At 44.0% G+C, this 16,299-nt stretch overlaps 1 protein-coding gene across 11 annotated transcripts in view; it reads left to right on the plus strand.

Annotated features, from left to right (window-relative positions):
* LPAR3 (lysophosphatidic acid receptor 3) overlaps positions 1 to 16,299 on the plus strand; it is a 116,381-nt gene that overhangs the window by 53,919 nt on the left and 46,163 nt on the right. For all 11 annotated transcript variants that reach the window (XR_008513930.1, XR_008513899.1, XR_008513903.1 and 8 more), the window contains one exon: positions 1,254 to 2,010. Coding sequence is in view for 7 of the 11 variants with exons in the window: in XM_054532139.1 (XP_054388114.1) it covers positions 1,254 to 2,010 (757 nt within the window). In the remaining 4 variants the exon portion in view is untranslated. The remainder of the gene's footprint in view (positions 1 to 1,253; positions 2,011 to 16,299) is intronic.

The following is a 16,299-nucleotide window of genomic DNA, read 5'->3' on the forward strand; positions in this document are numbered from 1 at the left end:
TCCCTCTGCCGACTGAATCTCTGGTTCTCCAGGGAATAAGCTGCAGCCTCATTTCTCAGTGAGGGAGCAAATGGTCATTCTTCCCAGAAGCTAGAACCCTGACCCTAAGCCCAATCTTCTTCCATAGGACCGTTCATGGCTGTGACCAGACCGCTGTGAGGCAGAACACTTGGTTTTCCCCACCACGTGTAGACAGATGGGCATCCGTGGGGCTTCTGCCCAGCCCTTCCTTGGCCAAGATCCCTCGCTTTTGGGATTGAAGAGATCTTTTACTGGGAGGATTGGTGTCTTCCCTGTCTGCCTGATATCCCAGTTTGGGGTCTTCTTTCAGACAAGTGTCCCAAGAACATGCCCTCACTTAGTAGATATGTTCTCACATCCACATTGAGTTGGAGATCTGCCCCAATTCCAAATCTCAGTCTTGCCTATGGAAGCCCGATCCTCCTCCACCTGCCGTGTTGAGGAATGCTGGAAAATCCAGTGAGCAGTTTCACATTGGTACAGTTTGGGTTAGGAGACTATAAGGAAGAAGTGAACAAAAGGTAAGGAAGGGAGATATTGGGACCAAAGTCTCCATCCCTGCATCATATACCTAATATGTGAATATCAGAGTTGTTTGTTGAAACCAAAAGATGGCAAAAGGAGGATCAGGAGTGGAATCAGAAATCATAGAAAACTGGTCTCTTGGGGAATCTATTTGGTTATATGAATGGTAATTCAACTCCTATTATCTTGGGAAGAATGTACCTGGAATTACCAACCTGCCGTTGATTAATGAACGTATCCATAAATAACTAATGAACTGGGAGCCAGGAGGAGGCATTAACATAATGTGTTGTCATTGTTACCAGTGCAGAGTGGCTATTGCAGGGCTCAGCACATTTGCCCTGTTGATGCCTCCATGAGAATTCATTCATTCATTCAGCCAGCCAGCCAACCTACCAATAACTACCCGCCATGAGGCAGACAGAGCAACTGAATCCTAGGGTTATAATGGTGAACAAAATAGAGATACGCCCTCCTAACCTGAGCAGCCTAGCCTGGGAAACAAACAACTAAAATGTGCGCTAAATGCTGTGGTAGGAGGTCAGGGGCTATGTCCTGGAGCAATAGACATTTGCACTGAGACCTGACACTTCAGGTCTTCAACTCCCTTGATGGGAGTTAGCCAGAAGGGGCTTAGAAATAGCAATTGGTGGCTTAGTGACTGATTTTACAAATGATATTTGTTTCTTCTTTAAATTTCTTTCTAGGATGTTCACTTCTTCTCCACAATGAATGAGTGTCACTATGATAAGCACATGGACTTTTTTTATAATAGGAGCAACACTGATACTGTCGATGACTGGACAGGAACAAAGCTTGTGATTGTTTTGTGTGTTGGGACGTTTTTCTGCCTGTTTATTTTTTTTTCTAATTCTCTGGTCATTGCGGCAGTGATCAAAAACAGAAAATTTCATTTCCCCTTCTACTACCTGTTGGCTAATTTAGCTGCTGCCGATTTCTTCGCTGGAATTGCCTATGTATTCCTGATGTTTAACACAGGCCCAGTTTCAAAAACTTTGACTGTCAACCGCTGGTTTCTCCGTCAGGGGCTTCTGGACACTAGCTTGACTGCTTCCCTCACCAACTTGCTAGTTATTGCTGTGGAGAGGCACATGTCAATCATGAGGATGCGGGTCCATAGCAACCTGACTAAAAAGAGGGTGACGCTGCTCATTTTGCTTGTCTGGGCCGTCGCCATTTTTATGGGGTCGGTCCCCACACTGGGCTGGAATTGCCTCTGCAACATCTCTGCCTGCTCTTCCCTGGCCCCCATTTACAGCAGGAGTTACCTTGTTTTCTGGACAGTGTCCAACCTCATGGCCTTCTTCATCATGGTTGTGGTGTACCTGCGGATCTACGTGTACGTCAAGAGGAAAACCAATGTCTTGTCTCCACATACAAGTGGGTCCATCAGCCGCCGGAGGACACCCATGAAGCTAATGAAGACGGTGATGACTGTCTTAGGTAGGTAAGAGGACCCAAGCAAGCCATCATTCCCATTCATTCAGCAAATCTTTACTGAGCATCTGTGGTGTACCAGGCACTTACTAGGCAGTAAGAATGCAGCAGTGAACAAGAACGGACATAAATCGCCACCCACCTGGAGCTTACACTCTAATAAGGAAAGATAAAATAAGTATTCTAATGGGGGTAAACAAATTAAGTGAAATAAGATGAGTCTCCTGTGGAAAAATGAATCGGGGAAGGATGGAAAAATAAAGCAGGGAAGGGAGCTGGAGAGTGCTAAGCTAAGCAGGTATCGTTTACACTTTAAAAAAGTGTGTGAGGGATGCCTGGAAGATGACTTTTGAGCAGAGGTGTGAAGGCAGTCAGGGAGTGAACCATACTGGTGTCTGGGGAAGGGTGTTCCAGGTGGGAGAAGCGGTAAGTACAGGAGCCCTGACCAGCCAGGAAGCCACTGTGGCTGCATGGATCGAGCAGGGGGAGTAGGAGAAGATGAGATCAGGGAGCTGATGGGGTAGGGGGTGGGCTACTCAGATAATGTAGGGTCATGTGGTTATAAGGACTTCCGCTTTTCATTTTTTTTCTTTTTTCTTTTTTTGTCGGAGCCTCACTCACTCTGTCACCCAGGCTGGAGTGCAGTGGCGTCATCTCAGCTCACTGCAACCTCCACTCCCGAGTTCAAGCGATTCTCCTGCCTCAGCCTCCCAAGTAGCTGGGATTACAGGCAGCGCACCAACATGCCCGGCTAATTTTTGTATTTTTAGTAGGGATGGGGTTTCTCCATGTTGGTTGGGCCAGTCTCAAGTGAGATGAAAAGCTATGGGAAGGTTTTAAACAGGGGAGTGACATGATCTGACTTATATTTTAATGGTATCTCTCTGGCTACTGTTTTAAGAAACTGCTGTAATGAGGCAATAGCAAAAACAGGAAAATTGTTTAACCTATTTATGCCTAGTGTTCCATTATTGGAATGCTAAGCTTGTGGGAGTTATTTATATCCTACTGCTCAAGGTCATTGCCAAGTTCTGATTTTTCACAAAAAAAAATTTGCAACCCCTGGCATAAATGGGTTAATAGAGTATTTCAGTACTCGGGAGAGATCACCATGGCCAGATGGTAGTCGAAGGTGATGGTCAGATTCTGTTTTTTTTGTTTTGTTTTGTTTTGTTTTGTTTTTGAGATAGGACCTGGCTCTGTCATCTAGGCTATAGTGCAGTGGTGCAATCTCAGCTCACTGCAGCCTCCGCCTCCTGGCCTCAAGTGATCCTTCTACCTCAGCCTCCCAAGTAGCTGGGATTACAGGCCTGTGCCACCAGGCCCGGCTAATTTTTGTAATTTTTTTAGAGACAGGGTTTCACCATGTTGCCCAAGCTACTCTCGAACTCCTGAGCTGAAGCCATCCGCCTGCCTCGGCCTCCCACAGTACTGGGATTACAGGTGTGAGCCACCGCACCTGGCCAGATTCCGGATATTTTTTAAAGGATTTACTGACGGGTAAGGTAGAGGGGAAGATGAGAGGTGGAGGAGAAGGTGGGGAATGTCATTAACCAAGATGAGGAAGACTGAAGAGGAGGAGGTTTTGGGGGAAGATCAGGAATTTGGTTTTGGACAAGCTAAATTTAGGAACCTATTAGACATCCAAGGGGTGTGGCAATTTTATTGAGTGGACAGTTGGATGTATGACTCAGGAATTCAAGATTTAGGTCTGGGCTGGAGATGTACATTTGAGAGTCCTGGGGGGAAAGTGGTATTTTAAATCACAGGACTGCATGAGCTCACCATGAACGTGAATGTGGATATGAAGGAGAGGAGGACCAAGGATGGAGCTGTAGGGCAGGCCCTCCAGTGTAAGGAGGTCAGGAGGTAAGGGGCAGCCAGCAAAGGAGCCCTAGAAGGGATGGAAAACCCAGGAGACTCTGGGGAACTAGAAGAAAGAGAAGAAGGCAATCGAGGAGAGGAAGCATTAGCAGTGTTGGTACCCCTGAGAGGTGGTGTAAGACCAGGTGTTGCTGGCCTTACCAAAGTGGTGGACTTGTGCTGATCTTGAGATCATCACATTTGGTATAGCCAAGAGCCTGACTGGAGTAAAATTAAGAAAGAAAGGAAGAGCCTGGGCAACATGGTGAAACCCCATCTCTATGAAAAATACTAAAATTAGCTGGCCGTGGTGGTGCATACCTGTAGTCCCAGCTACTTGGGTGGCTGAGGTGGGAGAATCGCTTGAACCTGAGAAGTTGAGGTTGAGTGAGCTGTGATCACACCACTGCACTCCAGCCTGAACAACAGAGCAAGAGCCTGTCTTAAGAAACAAAAACAAAACCAAAAAAAAAAGGGAGGAGAGAAAGGTTGTGAGCCCTGTACCAAGAAGACATGTGGTTTTGTAGAATTTTCCCTTTGTTTTATTTTCTCTGAAGTAGGTGGCCTATTGCCCCCCGTCCCCAGTTCTAATTCTGGGTTACAGGTAGAATTTGTAATGTGTGGGCAAACAAGAACTTTTGTGGTTTCACAGACCTTGTCTTGTAAGGAAGACAGGCTGTTTCTCACCGTGTGTGTGGCTGCAGCAATGGGGACTGTTGCTGAGAGAGGTTCAGGAGTACATTTCTGTCTACTCCTTATAAGAAGGAATTATAAAATGAATTATCAGGTAGCAGTTCATAGTGGAGGATACAGAGTGTGTGTGGTGTGGTATAGAAACCCTCACAATGCCTCTAGGTCCTGAAACTGCTAGTAAGATTTGGAGGTCAGCAGACACAGACTGTGATTGTTAAAATAATTTCAAACTGAGGATTTATTTAACAAATATTTATATAGTGCTTAATATGTGCCAAGCATTGTCCTAAGTGTTTTTACAAACATTAACTTATTTAATTCTCATGGAAACCCTGTGAGATAGGTGCTACTATTACACCCATTTACCAGATGGAGAAACTGAGAGTTTAAGCAGTGTGTCCAGTCACTCAGCTGTTAACCGAGACTCACTGTGCAGCTGGCCTCCAGAGTTCACATATTTACCACCATACTCTGTGGCTACTTTTGATTTATCTGGACTTTTTACGCTCATCTTTTTGTCCTGTCTTCTGCTTTGACACTGTTGACACGTTGATAAGAAAATGGACAAGAACAAGAAAGAGAGGGTTCACATTAATCAGCATTTCCACTCGAGCTGGAGAAGATATTGATGTTTTTGATAAAGAATGAACTTTGGTATTTACAGATAGTGTCAATGAACTGTGCTGCTGTCCCTGCTTAACTTGTAGGCATAATCATTTGCTTGGCTATGTGTCTTGAGAAATTACCTGCCTGCTTAAAAAGAAAACTTTCTTTTCTCATCATATTATAATATAGTATACAGCATGATAGAGACAAGGATTCCAAAGCCCTAGGTGGAGAGAACAGGACCCTTTGTGAGATAGTCGTGGTCACAAGCTTGTTTTGTATGTAATTTTGTCTGCAACAGTTATGAAAGGGGTTAAAAGAAAGGAACTGGGAGGTTTTGGCAGGTGTGGTATTGGCTAAGAGAAAAACCAGAATCAACAATTAAATTTCCAAGTAGGATAAGAGAAGTCATGCTATTGAGATAAGACAACATTGGGGAATTGGTTAATGGAAGGAAGACAGTTTGGTGTCAAGGACCTCAGAAGTTCCTTAATGGTAAGACAGAGGAAACTGGTGGAAGACGGGAAGTTCAGGGACAAGGGAAATGAAACTCAAGAGCTAGGTGGTGTAAGGCTTAAGACTTCCAGCTCCTGATTTCTCTAGACAACAGAAAGATTTGGGTTTTACCCCCAATTCTTTCGTTTTCTACAAGGATGATCTGCAGCACATCAGCTCATCTTTTCTTGGTTAGATTCCCTCATCAGGTGGCATAGATCATCTTTAAGTTCTTTACAAGTTACAAAGTTCAATTATCCTTTATAACAGTTAGTAACCAAAGGTGGGAATGAAAAGGAAGAGTGGAGAGAGAGAGAGGGAGAGAGAGATTGAGAGAGAGAATATGAATCTTGTGGGGCAGCACCAAACAGTTCTGTGGATCCAAGCACAGAGCCTCTTTCCTTGACAGCAGCACCTACCACAGTATCTTTCTAGGGAGAAAGCCCCCAGTTCCCTATATACTGCATGTAAGAATTCAATTGCCTAAAACGAGCATCTCCCAAATGATAGTATATTAGAAAAATCAACAGTGCTGGCATTAACCATCATCTAATCACTGGTTCTGATTTTGTGGAGATGAATAGCTTAATACTCATGTTTTTAATAATTGCAGGATTTAAATGTCTTTATGATAAAATGCTAAACATTTCCATTTACTCCTTGATACATATTTTGTAGGAAAGATTCATTTAAGATTAAATCCGTCCAGGTGTGGTGGCTCACGCCTATAATCCCAGCACTTCGGGAGGCCGAGGCGGGTGGATCACTTGAGGTCAGGAGTTTGAGACCATCCTGGCCAACATGGTGAAACCCTATCTCTACTAAAAATACAAAAATTAGCTGGGTGTGATGGTAGGCACCTGTAATTCCAGCTACTCAGGAGGCTGAGGCAGGAGAATTGGTTGAACCCAGGAGGTGGAGGTCGCAGTGAGCCAAGATGGCACCCCTGCACTCCAGCCTGGGTGACAGAGTGAGACTCCATATCAAAAAAAAAAAAAAAATTAAATCCTAAAGTTTCTTACAAACCTTCTTCTTTTACATATTAGAAAGTCAGTCTCTAAGTACATATTGACTGTCTATTAAACAGTATCTAAGAGGTACATGGTTGCATGAATTCAGTGAGCTTAATCGTATTTCAGAAGAGGAAAGGATGGACAGGGGCTGTTGAGTGTGGAGACGGCTTCTTAGTGGGCTGGGATGTAATCTGGAAGGATAGGTGGGATTTGCCTGGGCTGGAGGAAGACACATTCTAAGAGGGAGAAATGGCATACTCAGAAGTGTGATGATAGAAACATTTAAAGCTTGTGCATTACCATGAGGAAGGCCCCACAGAGCACAAATACTTGCTGTGGTGCAGTGGAAAAATAGCTCACCTGGGAACCAGCAAAGTTTAGTTGGCTATCCTCTTTGGAAGGAGAGTAGACCAGAGGACCTTTGTGTTCCTTTCCAGCTTTGGGATTTTGGTTGAACACAAAAGCTAACAGCATGGGGATTCAGACTCTTTCCTTGAGGGTAGTGGTGGTAGTGATGATGGTGATGTGAGTTTTCAATTTGTGTGTGCATGATTGGAAAGGCATCAAGGCATCATGTTCCCGTTTCAGCAGCCCTGAGGCAAAATGCTTGCTCACTTCTGGGTTAGAATGTGTGATGGGGCCCTTTATATGAGAAAAGTTGCTTATTGAATGTTCTCATTGAAAAGGCATTGGAGACATATGGTCCTGCTTTCCAAAGAGCACCAAGGCTTGGTTTTGAAATCTTACTTGTCAGCAAGCCTAATCAGCTACAGCAACCAAACACACAAGAAACCCCACATGGAAACGTCTCATTTATTGTCAAACAACATACCATGTGAACTGTGCACCCAGAAATGTTTTGTTGTTTCCCAGAAAATGGGCTGGACTTTGCTCTATTTTGCAGTGTCTTAAAATACAAGAGAAAAGAAAGAGTGAAGGGACTTGCAAACCATTCTTTTGAAGTCTGCCATGAACTCTCCTGTCTTTTAGTGATGTTTTTCAAACTGTAAGTTTTGATGCACTGATGAGATTGTAAGCAACACTTTTTAAAATGACATAAAAAGAAGAGAAAATGTCAGAGTGTGTTGCATTTAACAGGTATCAGTATTGTTTTATAACCTTTCTTTGCGTGCCTGTGTGTGTGCTGGGTTGTGATATAAAATGTATTTCCTATCATGAGTTATTGTCAAGAACGTTTGAAAAACCATGATCTTGAGGGTCAAGGTTTATTTTTCTGCCAGAAAGCACTGAACTCTTTTAAAATATGAAACATTATCATTGTTAAGGGACTTAGAAAAGGGACTTAGGGCTTATGGTCATTAAAACAGGGAGCTGGTTGTTTTTCTTCTCACTTCTTCCTCCCTCCTCTCCACTTAGATTGATGCTAAATCATCCTCTTCCTTCTCTTAGGGGAGAGAGGAAGGAGGCAAAGTAGCAGTAAGCAAAGAAACAGTAGCTCAAGTTCTCATGCTAGGAGGAAATGGGTGAAAATTAAGTACCATAAAGAGCCTTGCTAGAGTACTAATAATAATCACACATGATGTTTCTGCAGTACTGTGTCTTTTTCAGTTTTAATACACTGTTCTCTTTGGTCTCATGGAAATCCTGCCAAGCAAGTAGTTAAGGTATTATTATCCGATTTTCCTGCAACTCCCCTAGATGTATCCTATATTCAAGCTATAATGAATTATTTGCACTTCCCCCATTTTGACTCTTTAAGCCCTTGCAGATGTTGGGATACCTTTCCCCTAGTTCTGCCTGGGAAACTCCCATTCACCTTGTAAGACCTAACTCAAAGGTCTATCTTCTTTGAATCTTCCTTTGCCCTACTGGAGTAAATCTGATTACTGCCTCCCTTGGGCTGCCTGTCAGTCTTGTCCATACAACAATCAACGTACTTAATTGTTTACATGCCTTTATTTTGCACTAGAGTATACATCCTTCGAAGTCAGGGACTGTACCTTATTTATCTGTCTTTACATATCTAACAGCTAGTACTCTCAGCTAGCACCCTATCTGGCACACACTTGTTGAGATGTACTGCAATGAATAAATGAGGAAATTGAGGCTGAGGGGAAGGTAAGTGGCTTTTCAAATGCTGGAGCTAAAAGCAGAACCCAGGTTTCCTCACTTCCATCTTGGCCTTAGATGGGCTCTGGCTGAGACATGCCTGTGAGGTAGACAAGGGCAGGAGAATAGGTAAGAATCATGTTTTTTAGGTTTTTTTTTTTTTTTTGAGACAGTCTCGCCCTGTCGCCCAGGCTGGAATTTCAGTGGTGTGATCTCTGCTCACTGCAACCTCCGCGTCCTGGGTTCAAGTGATTCTTGTGCCTCAGCCTCCTGAATAGTTGGGATTATAGGCATGTGGCACTATACCCAGCTACTTTTCTTATGTTTTTAGTAGAGATAGAGTTTCGCCATGTTGCCCAGGCTGGTCTCAAACTCCTGGCCTCAAGTGATCTGCCCATCTCGGCCTCCCAAAGTGCTGGGATTGCAGGCATGAACCACCGTGCCCGGCCCTTGTTTTATCTTATAATTTTATAATATGAGAAGCTGAGGTCTCTGAAGGTTAAGTAATAGTATTATCTTGGGAAGGAGAAAAGAAATGAGCATTTTTTGAATGCTTCTTATGATGAGGTCAGCGTGTTCCATGCTTTTAGGATTTTATTTCACTTAACGCTCATAACAACTCTATGCAGATCTGTTTTTAAGACAAGGAAATTCGAGTGGACTTAGCCTCTTGCCCACACACCCATATTGATAAAATTGTTAATAGTTAATATTCATTGTGGGGTATACATCGTTCTGAGTAATTTGTATGTTTTATTTCATTTAGCATTCATGACAACCCTTGAGGGAAGTTCTGTTATTACCAGATGAGGAAACCGAGGCCCTAAAATGTTCAGTGTCTTGCTCAAGGTTAGTAGCAGAGCTGAGATTCCAACCCCAGGAGACTGGCTCCATACTCTACTCTTCACAGTCAGTTAATAGCCTCTTGGAAGTGAGGGGGCTGGAACGATGTGGACCCAAGTCATGAGGTTTATAACTTGTATCTCCCTTGGTTTATATAAAGTTTATTTCTATAAAGTCACATGCTTTTTCAACATTTAGCTCGCCCTTGATCCAAATGTTTTGCAGCATGCTAGTGACAGCTATGAAAACATCTCCTGGAAAATGACAGCTCTATACTCTTCAAACTTTATGCTTATTAAAATCATTGGTAAGAATAGGGGCTTTGGAGTCAGGGGGGAACAGGATTTAAATCCTAGCTTTGTCAATTCCAAGTTGTATGACCTTGAGCAATTCATCTAACCTGTCTGTGCCTTAGTTTTTTCATCTGTAAGAAAGGGATAATAGTATCTTTGGCATGGTGAGGTTTTGAGGATTCAATGAGATAATACACGTAAAGCACCTAGCATAATGTTTGGTACATAGTAAGTACTAAGTAAATATTAACTACTCTTAGACCTTAGCTTGATTCTAAAGAGCCATGCCCTGTATTCAAGCAGAATGCCCTTTTATGTCTAGTTCTATCACCAAGTAACCTGGACACAGGGACTAGAAGCCTACTGTTGGTGCCATCATGATGGCAGATTTTATAAAATGGACAAGTAGCCAAGAGGAAGCTGACCGGGTGTGCTTTGCAGAGGCTGCCTTGACAGATGGCAAATGGTACCAGCTCTGTTAATGGAGACCCAGGACAGTCTGAACACATGGTCACCACAGAACTGAAAAGCTCTGTGCTTACATTGCTAGTCCCTGTAAACCACCCTCTCCCCTATGAAATTTTGTTAATGATTCCTGACTCTGACAGATGATCTTTCCATTAATAATTCATTTCACTTTTGCAACATTTATGAATAAAACATTATAAATGAGACCCTGGCCACCAAGCATTAGCTTGACAAGAGTCCTGTGATACAGCACCAACATCTTGTGTATAGAGCTCTATTATAGGATGGTCCTCATAAGAAACTGTCCCCCTCTTGCTAACAAATCCTTCGAGAGTAGCTAGTTCGTCAGCTGCTATTATCACCTTTGCTAGAATTGGAAAGTTTGCCCTGTGACTGAAAAGAGTTGGGACCAAAACACAGGCCTTTTGGTATTGTTCATAAGCTTTATCAATGAACTGTCCTTCCTCCATTAAAAAAGAGAGAGAGAGAAAGAAAAAAAGTACATGTGCCTAAGTTCGTGAGGAATTCTGAAACATTTGTTTTCAGCTTCTGTGGCCTTGTAGTTGCTTCTGCAACACAGAAGCCTGCTTTCAATGTTTACTGCCTGCATGCCTTAGTAATCAAATATCTGTTAAAATAGAAAAAAAGAAAACAGTTAAAGCTTTGCCTTAAGAAATGCTGAGTGAAACGAACAGATTGTTGGCACACAGGGGCTCTCTTGTTGCTGTGCAGAGAGTCATATCAGATGGAGAGTGATTATTTTCAGAGTCAAGCCATCCAGGCACCAGTACTCAGTACATTGAGTCCAGGGGTGTTCGCACTTTTGTCTTGAAATGGCTAGTCCCAGGAGCACCTTTGTCACAGATGATTTTCCTGTGTGCTTCATGGTATTGCTACAGAGGCCTATGGGAGGGAGGCATTTGCTTTCAGGGCAGGTCGTCAATCAGTGGGTGCAAAAATGCAGTTGCCACTCAGTTGCTGCCCCTACGCCACTGTTTGACACATCCCCTCCTGTTCTGAGGGGGAACATGGGGACTGAGATGACCTCAGTGTCTGATGCTAGAAGGAAGACAGCTTCAAATTAAAAAAGAAAATCTCTCATATGGCACTCCATCCCACTTGTTCAAATGCCATCTTGACACCTCTTCCAACACCACATTTCCAGGAGTCTGTCTTCTTTCCTCTGTCTCTGCCATATGTAGCCATTTGTTACCTCAAGTCTGGCTCTTGGTTCTTTCTTTTCCCCCCCATGCCACTGTTTCAGACACCTCCCTTTGCAGTCAGTTTAGAAGTGCTTTTCCCAAATCAGTGTTCTTGTTTCCAATGTAACCACTGCCTTGCCAACTTACTTATTCCATTTCCTCCAGTCCAGACCCCTTCAGTTCTGTTACACCAAATGCACTCGGCTTCTTTTATTCCCCTCTCATGCCCCCTTCTTCAGAACTTCTGGCTTTTCTTCTTTTTAGAAAACTGAAACCTTCCTCTTAAGCTGAAACAAACAATTATTGAATATTTTCTGAGTGCAAGGTACAGAAACATTTCTCAAATTTGACCTCTTTGAAAAGAAGGTTTAGGGAGAGGTTCCAGTACCCAACTACATCCAACCCTCCTGCCAACACCCAGCCTCCTGGAAGGTTTCATGTTCCAGAACTCAGTAACACCCTCTCTTAGGGCTTTGATTTCTGCCAAAGGAGAAATGTGGTCATCGTCTGTGACTCAGGCGTCACATCACTGGGCTAATTCAACATCTGGAATAGTGTGGTGTGTGCTGGCCAATGGTAGAATTTTATTAAATTCCATGTTAACATTGTACTTTGAAAATTTCAGCTGGAGACTACTATGTTCAGTGTGTAGCTATGGCAAACATGTTGGGTGGGAACTGGGAGCAAAGGGTGTTTGCTGGAATTATGCCCTGTCATGGACCTAGGGATCAACACAGAAGCTGGGATAAGGGGTAAGGGAACCAAGAGTTATTGGCAGGAGTCATCTTCCCTCCTGCACTGACAGTTGTCCCTCCAGCCCAGCCACCTGCTCTCCCTCACTACCAGATTGTTGTTAACTCTGCAGAATATGTGGTGGAAAGATCCCATTACCTCAAAGAATCAATACTGTTGAGAGATTTGACCAAGTAAGTTCACCTTGTAAATTACTGCAGCATTGTGGCTGCAGCTCTGGACCTTCTAGTTCCTGCTTCTTCTAGTGGGTCCCAACTTCTTGCCTTGGCAAAATATACCTGTCCTTGGATGCCTGAGTGACAGTGAATCACAACAGGGGTTGTTTTCATCAAGTCAGAGAGTTTACTGCTCAGTAGTGAACCTATTTTATTCTTTATGGTTTTTTCTGCATTTTATATTTTCTCATCATAAACATTTATTGACTACCTTTCTAGGTTTTAGGCAGTGTACTAACTATGAGACATGGCCTCTACCCTGGAGGCACTGTGAATCTGTGCTTGCTCTAGTGGTTTATGGTTGTCAGGAAATGACCAAGATTTATGCGTCAACGGTTGTGTCACATGAGAGATAGATGACATGGAGGCAGACCTGTTCTGTGTGGCTTTTCCTGTGTGTGACTAATAGAGAACCCTATTTCCAGGCTTATTTGAGGAAATGAGAAATGTACTCAAAAAAGATAACTGAAGGCACAAAGAAATATACACAAGGGCCGAATGAGGGGCCCCAGGCTGAAAAAATGCTGTGGGCTTGGATGGTCCATGGAGGCCTCTTTGAGGAGGTAGAATATAAGCCTGATTTCAGTGTAACAAGTGGAGAGGAAAGGGCAAGGCATTGCAGATAGGAGGAAAGGCAGGGTGGGAGACAGGGATACATACGTCTAGGGAGGCCATGCCAGGGCCATGGGTAGAAAGGGGAGACTGGGCAGACTGATTTCTGGAATAAGGAGTTTGAATAGTAATGACAATCTGGTTTGAGAGACATAAGGGAGCCAGAGACTGGAAGGCCTTGGACCCTAGGGTCCTGTGGACTTCATTGTCAAATATCTAACAGAGACCAGGCAGATAACATGGGTATATGAATTGGGTCTGGAGTGGATCTAAGGAAATAGGGAGGGGTGGTGCCTGTGGCTAACTAGACAGATCATGCCCTGTGTAAAGACAATCAGTTTCATTTTTGTTAAAAGACCATGCAGGCCAAACTAAATAGGCCTGTGGCCAGTCTTCAGCCCACAGCTGAACTGCCTCATCTGGCAAGAAAGAGCCCATGTAGGATCTTGAGGGTTGAGAAGGTGGGAGTTGCAAAATGCAAAGCAGGGTTTTAGAAAGACGAGAGGTAGGTTGGAGAGGGAGAGATCACTTAGGAGACAATAGGAGAGTCCCCAGGATCCAGGGATGGGAGGTACCTCAGATGCCAGAGAGAGGCGGAGCTGGTCCATCATGGTAGATGCTGTAGGAAGGCACATTTGTCAGCAGCAGCTAGAAGGCCCATCAGGGCTGCAGGGGAGGAGAAGAGAAGCAGGCCAGTGGGGTGTGAGCTTATGAAAATCTGGCAGGAGGCAGAGAGAGAAGAAGCAGAAAGAGGGATCCATCATGGGAACTAAAATTCAGAGGCAGGGTCAGGCAAGAGCAAAACCTAATCAAGCCTTGCCACTTTCCCCAAGGTCTTTGAGCTTTGCCCTTTCTCATTCCCCAGCTGACCTCCCGATCTTTGCTTTCTTCATCTGGCATGAACTCCCTTAATTTCCCTCCCTTCATATCTGAGTCCACCTGCACAGGTCACATCCTTACCATCCTAGTTTTTCACTAGGGCCCATTCCTTCCAGCCAGGAGCTGGGGGATCCACGAGCCTACTCTTGTCCTTATTCTTGTTTTCCTATGAGCTTGATCATTCAAAAATGTAAGCCCTGACCTTAACTCCCCTTCTAACTACTGCTCTGTCTCTCCCTCCCTTCATTACCAGACTTTTCTTCTTGTTTTTTTTTCTTTTCTTTTCTTATTTAGAGATTATTTAGAGATGGGGTCTCCCTATGTTGCCCAGGCTGGTCTCAAACTCCTGGGCTCAAGCGATCCTTCCGCCTCAGTCTCCCAAAGTACTGGGATTATAGGCACAAGCCAGTGTGCCCAGCCAATTTTTTTACTCTTGTTTATTTTCTTTTCTTAATACTTCAAACCGTAGTAAGCTAGCTTCTTCCTATACTATTCTAATACTACTGTGTTTGATTAAGCCACCATTGTCTTCCTAGTTGCCAGATATAGTGATCTACCTTGACCTTCCTGTTATGCGCCTGCTTGCTTCATGCTCCCTTTGATAGTATCTTCCTCCTTCTCTTCCTTCTCTGCTGCTTGTCCAGTCTCTCCCATTTCTGACCATCTCTGAAATGCCCTTTGTTCCTTCTCCTTTGGGTCCCCAAGTTCTTTCCAGGTGATTTTACTCCTGCAGCTTGAACCAACCCCACCATGTGAACGTCTCTCAAAGCAGCCTCTCCATCCTCAGCCTTTCAGGAGATCCCAATCTCTGTTTCCAGCTGCTGTCACGTGCACACCTGGATGTCCTGGAGGCACCACAAGCTTCAGCTGCCCTGCAGACCTGCTCTACCTGTTATATAGGATCTCTGCAATGGGTTCCATCTGCCTTGCCTTCCAAGCTGGAAGGCTTGGTAGTACCATCTCTCTCACCACCTATAACCAATTAATCACCAAATCTAAAATTATTCACCAAATCGGCCAGGTATAGTGGCTCATGCCTGTAATCCCAGCACTTTGGGAGGCCGAGGAGGGCAGATCACGAGGTCAAGAAATCGAGACCATCCTGGCCAACATGGTGCAACCCCATCTACTAAAAATACAAAAATTAGCCAGGCGTGGTGGTGCACACCTGTAGTCCCAACTACTCGGGAGGCTGAGGCAGGAGAATCGCTTGGGCCCGGGAGGCAGAGGTTGCAGTGAGCTGGGATTGCACCACTGCATTCCACCCTGGTGACAGAGCGAGACTCCAACTCAAAAAAAAAAAAAATTGGTCACCAAATCTACTTCAGTGGTGTCTCAGATCCTACTACACCCCTTTAGACCAAGACTTGCTGTGTGTTGCTAATGGTCATCTCCGTCTGGATTCCCTCCTCCAGCATTTTCTTGCTCCAGGCCTTGCCCCCACCACCAGCTGAGGCATTTTCCTAAAAAGCACAGTTAACTCTGATCTTTTCTTGTCTACTCTTGCAAACTGGATAAAGCCCAAATTAGTTGGGATTACAAGGCTGCTTTCCCAGTCCTGTTCCCAACCTCCTTTTCCATGCACTTCCCCCACACAGCCCCTGCTTCTGTCATGCCAAGCTTCTCACTGTCCTGCACATGTGCAGTGACTGCCTGAGGCTCCTCAAAGTTTTCTGTAGCATGGCAAACTCGTGTCCATCTTTCAAGATCCAACTCAAGAGTCTGCCTTCTCTATGATATTTTCTCTGATTCCCCAAGGCAGAGTTAATTATCCAGTGCTTCTGTAGTATACTATTTATATATTAAAAGAACTAACTCATAAAAGTAACCCACTCTATTAAAATTTATTTGCTAAGTGCCTCTCTTACCAGACTGTGAGCTTCTCAGGGACAGGACTGTGTGTGTGTGTTTTCACTTGTGCAGTGCCTGGCACACAGTAGGCACTCAGTAAATGTTTATATAATGAGCCAACAAACATGCTTATTGGGTGGGACCTGGGGTGGGAACTGGCAGTTAGTGGAGGGTCTGGTCACAAGAACAAAGGTAAGAGGGACTGGGAAGGAGAACGTGGAAGAGAATCAACATTTATGAAGCACTTTGAATTGTCAGGCATTTTTATGGATAATTGTCTCATTTCTAATAACAGCTCATTTCTAATAACAATTCTATGGAGAAAAAAGGAATTTTTAAAAATTGACCACCACTTTGTGTCAGGCATTTATACATACTCTGTTTAATCCTCTTGGAAGGTGTTGCTGCCATTATTTTAAATATGAGGAAATGGAGGCTC

This window comes from Pongo abelii, chromosome 1 (assembly GCF_028885655.2).
Source record: "Pongo abelii isolate AG06213 chromosome 1, NHGRI_mPonAbe1-v2.0_pri, whole genome shotgun sequence".
Lineage (NCBI taxonomy): Eukaryota > Metazoa > Chordata > Mammalia > Primates > Hominidae > Pongo > Pongo abelii.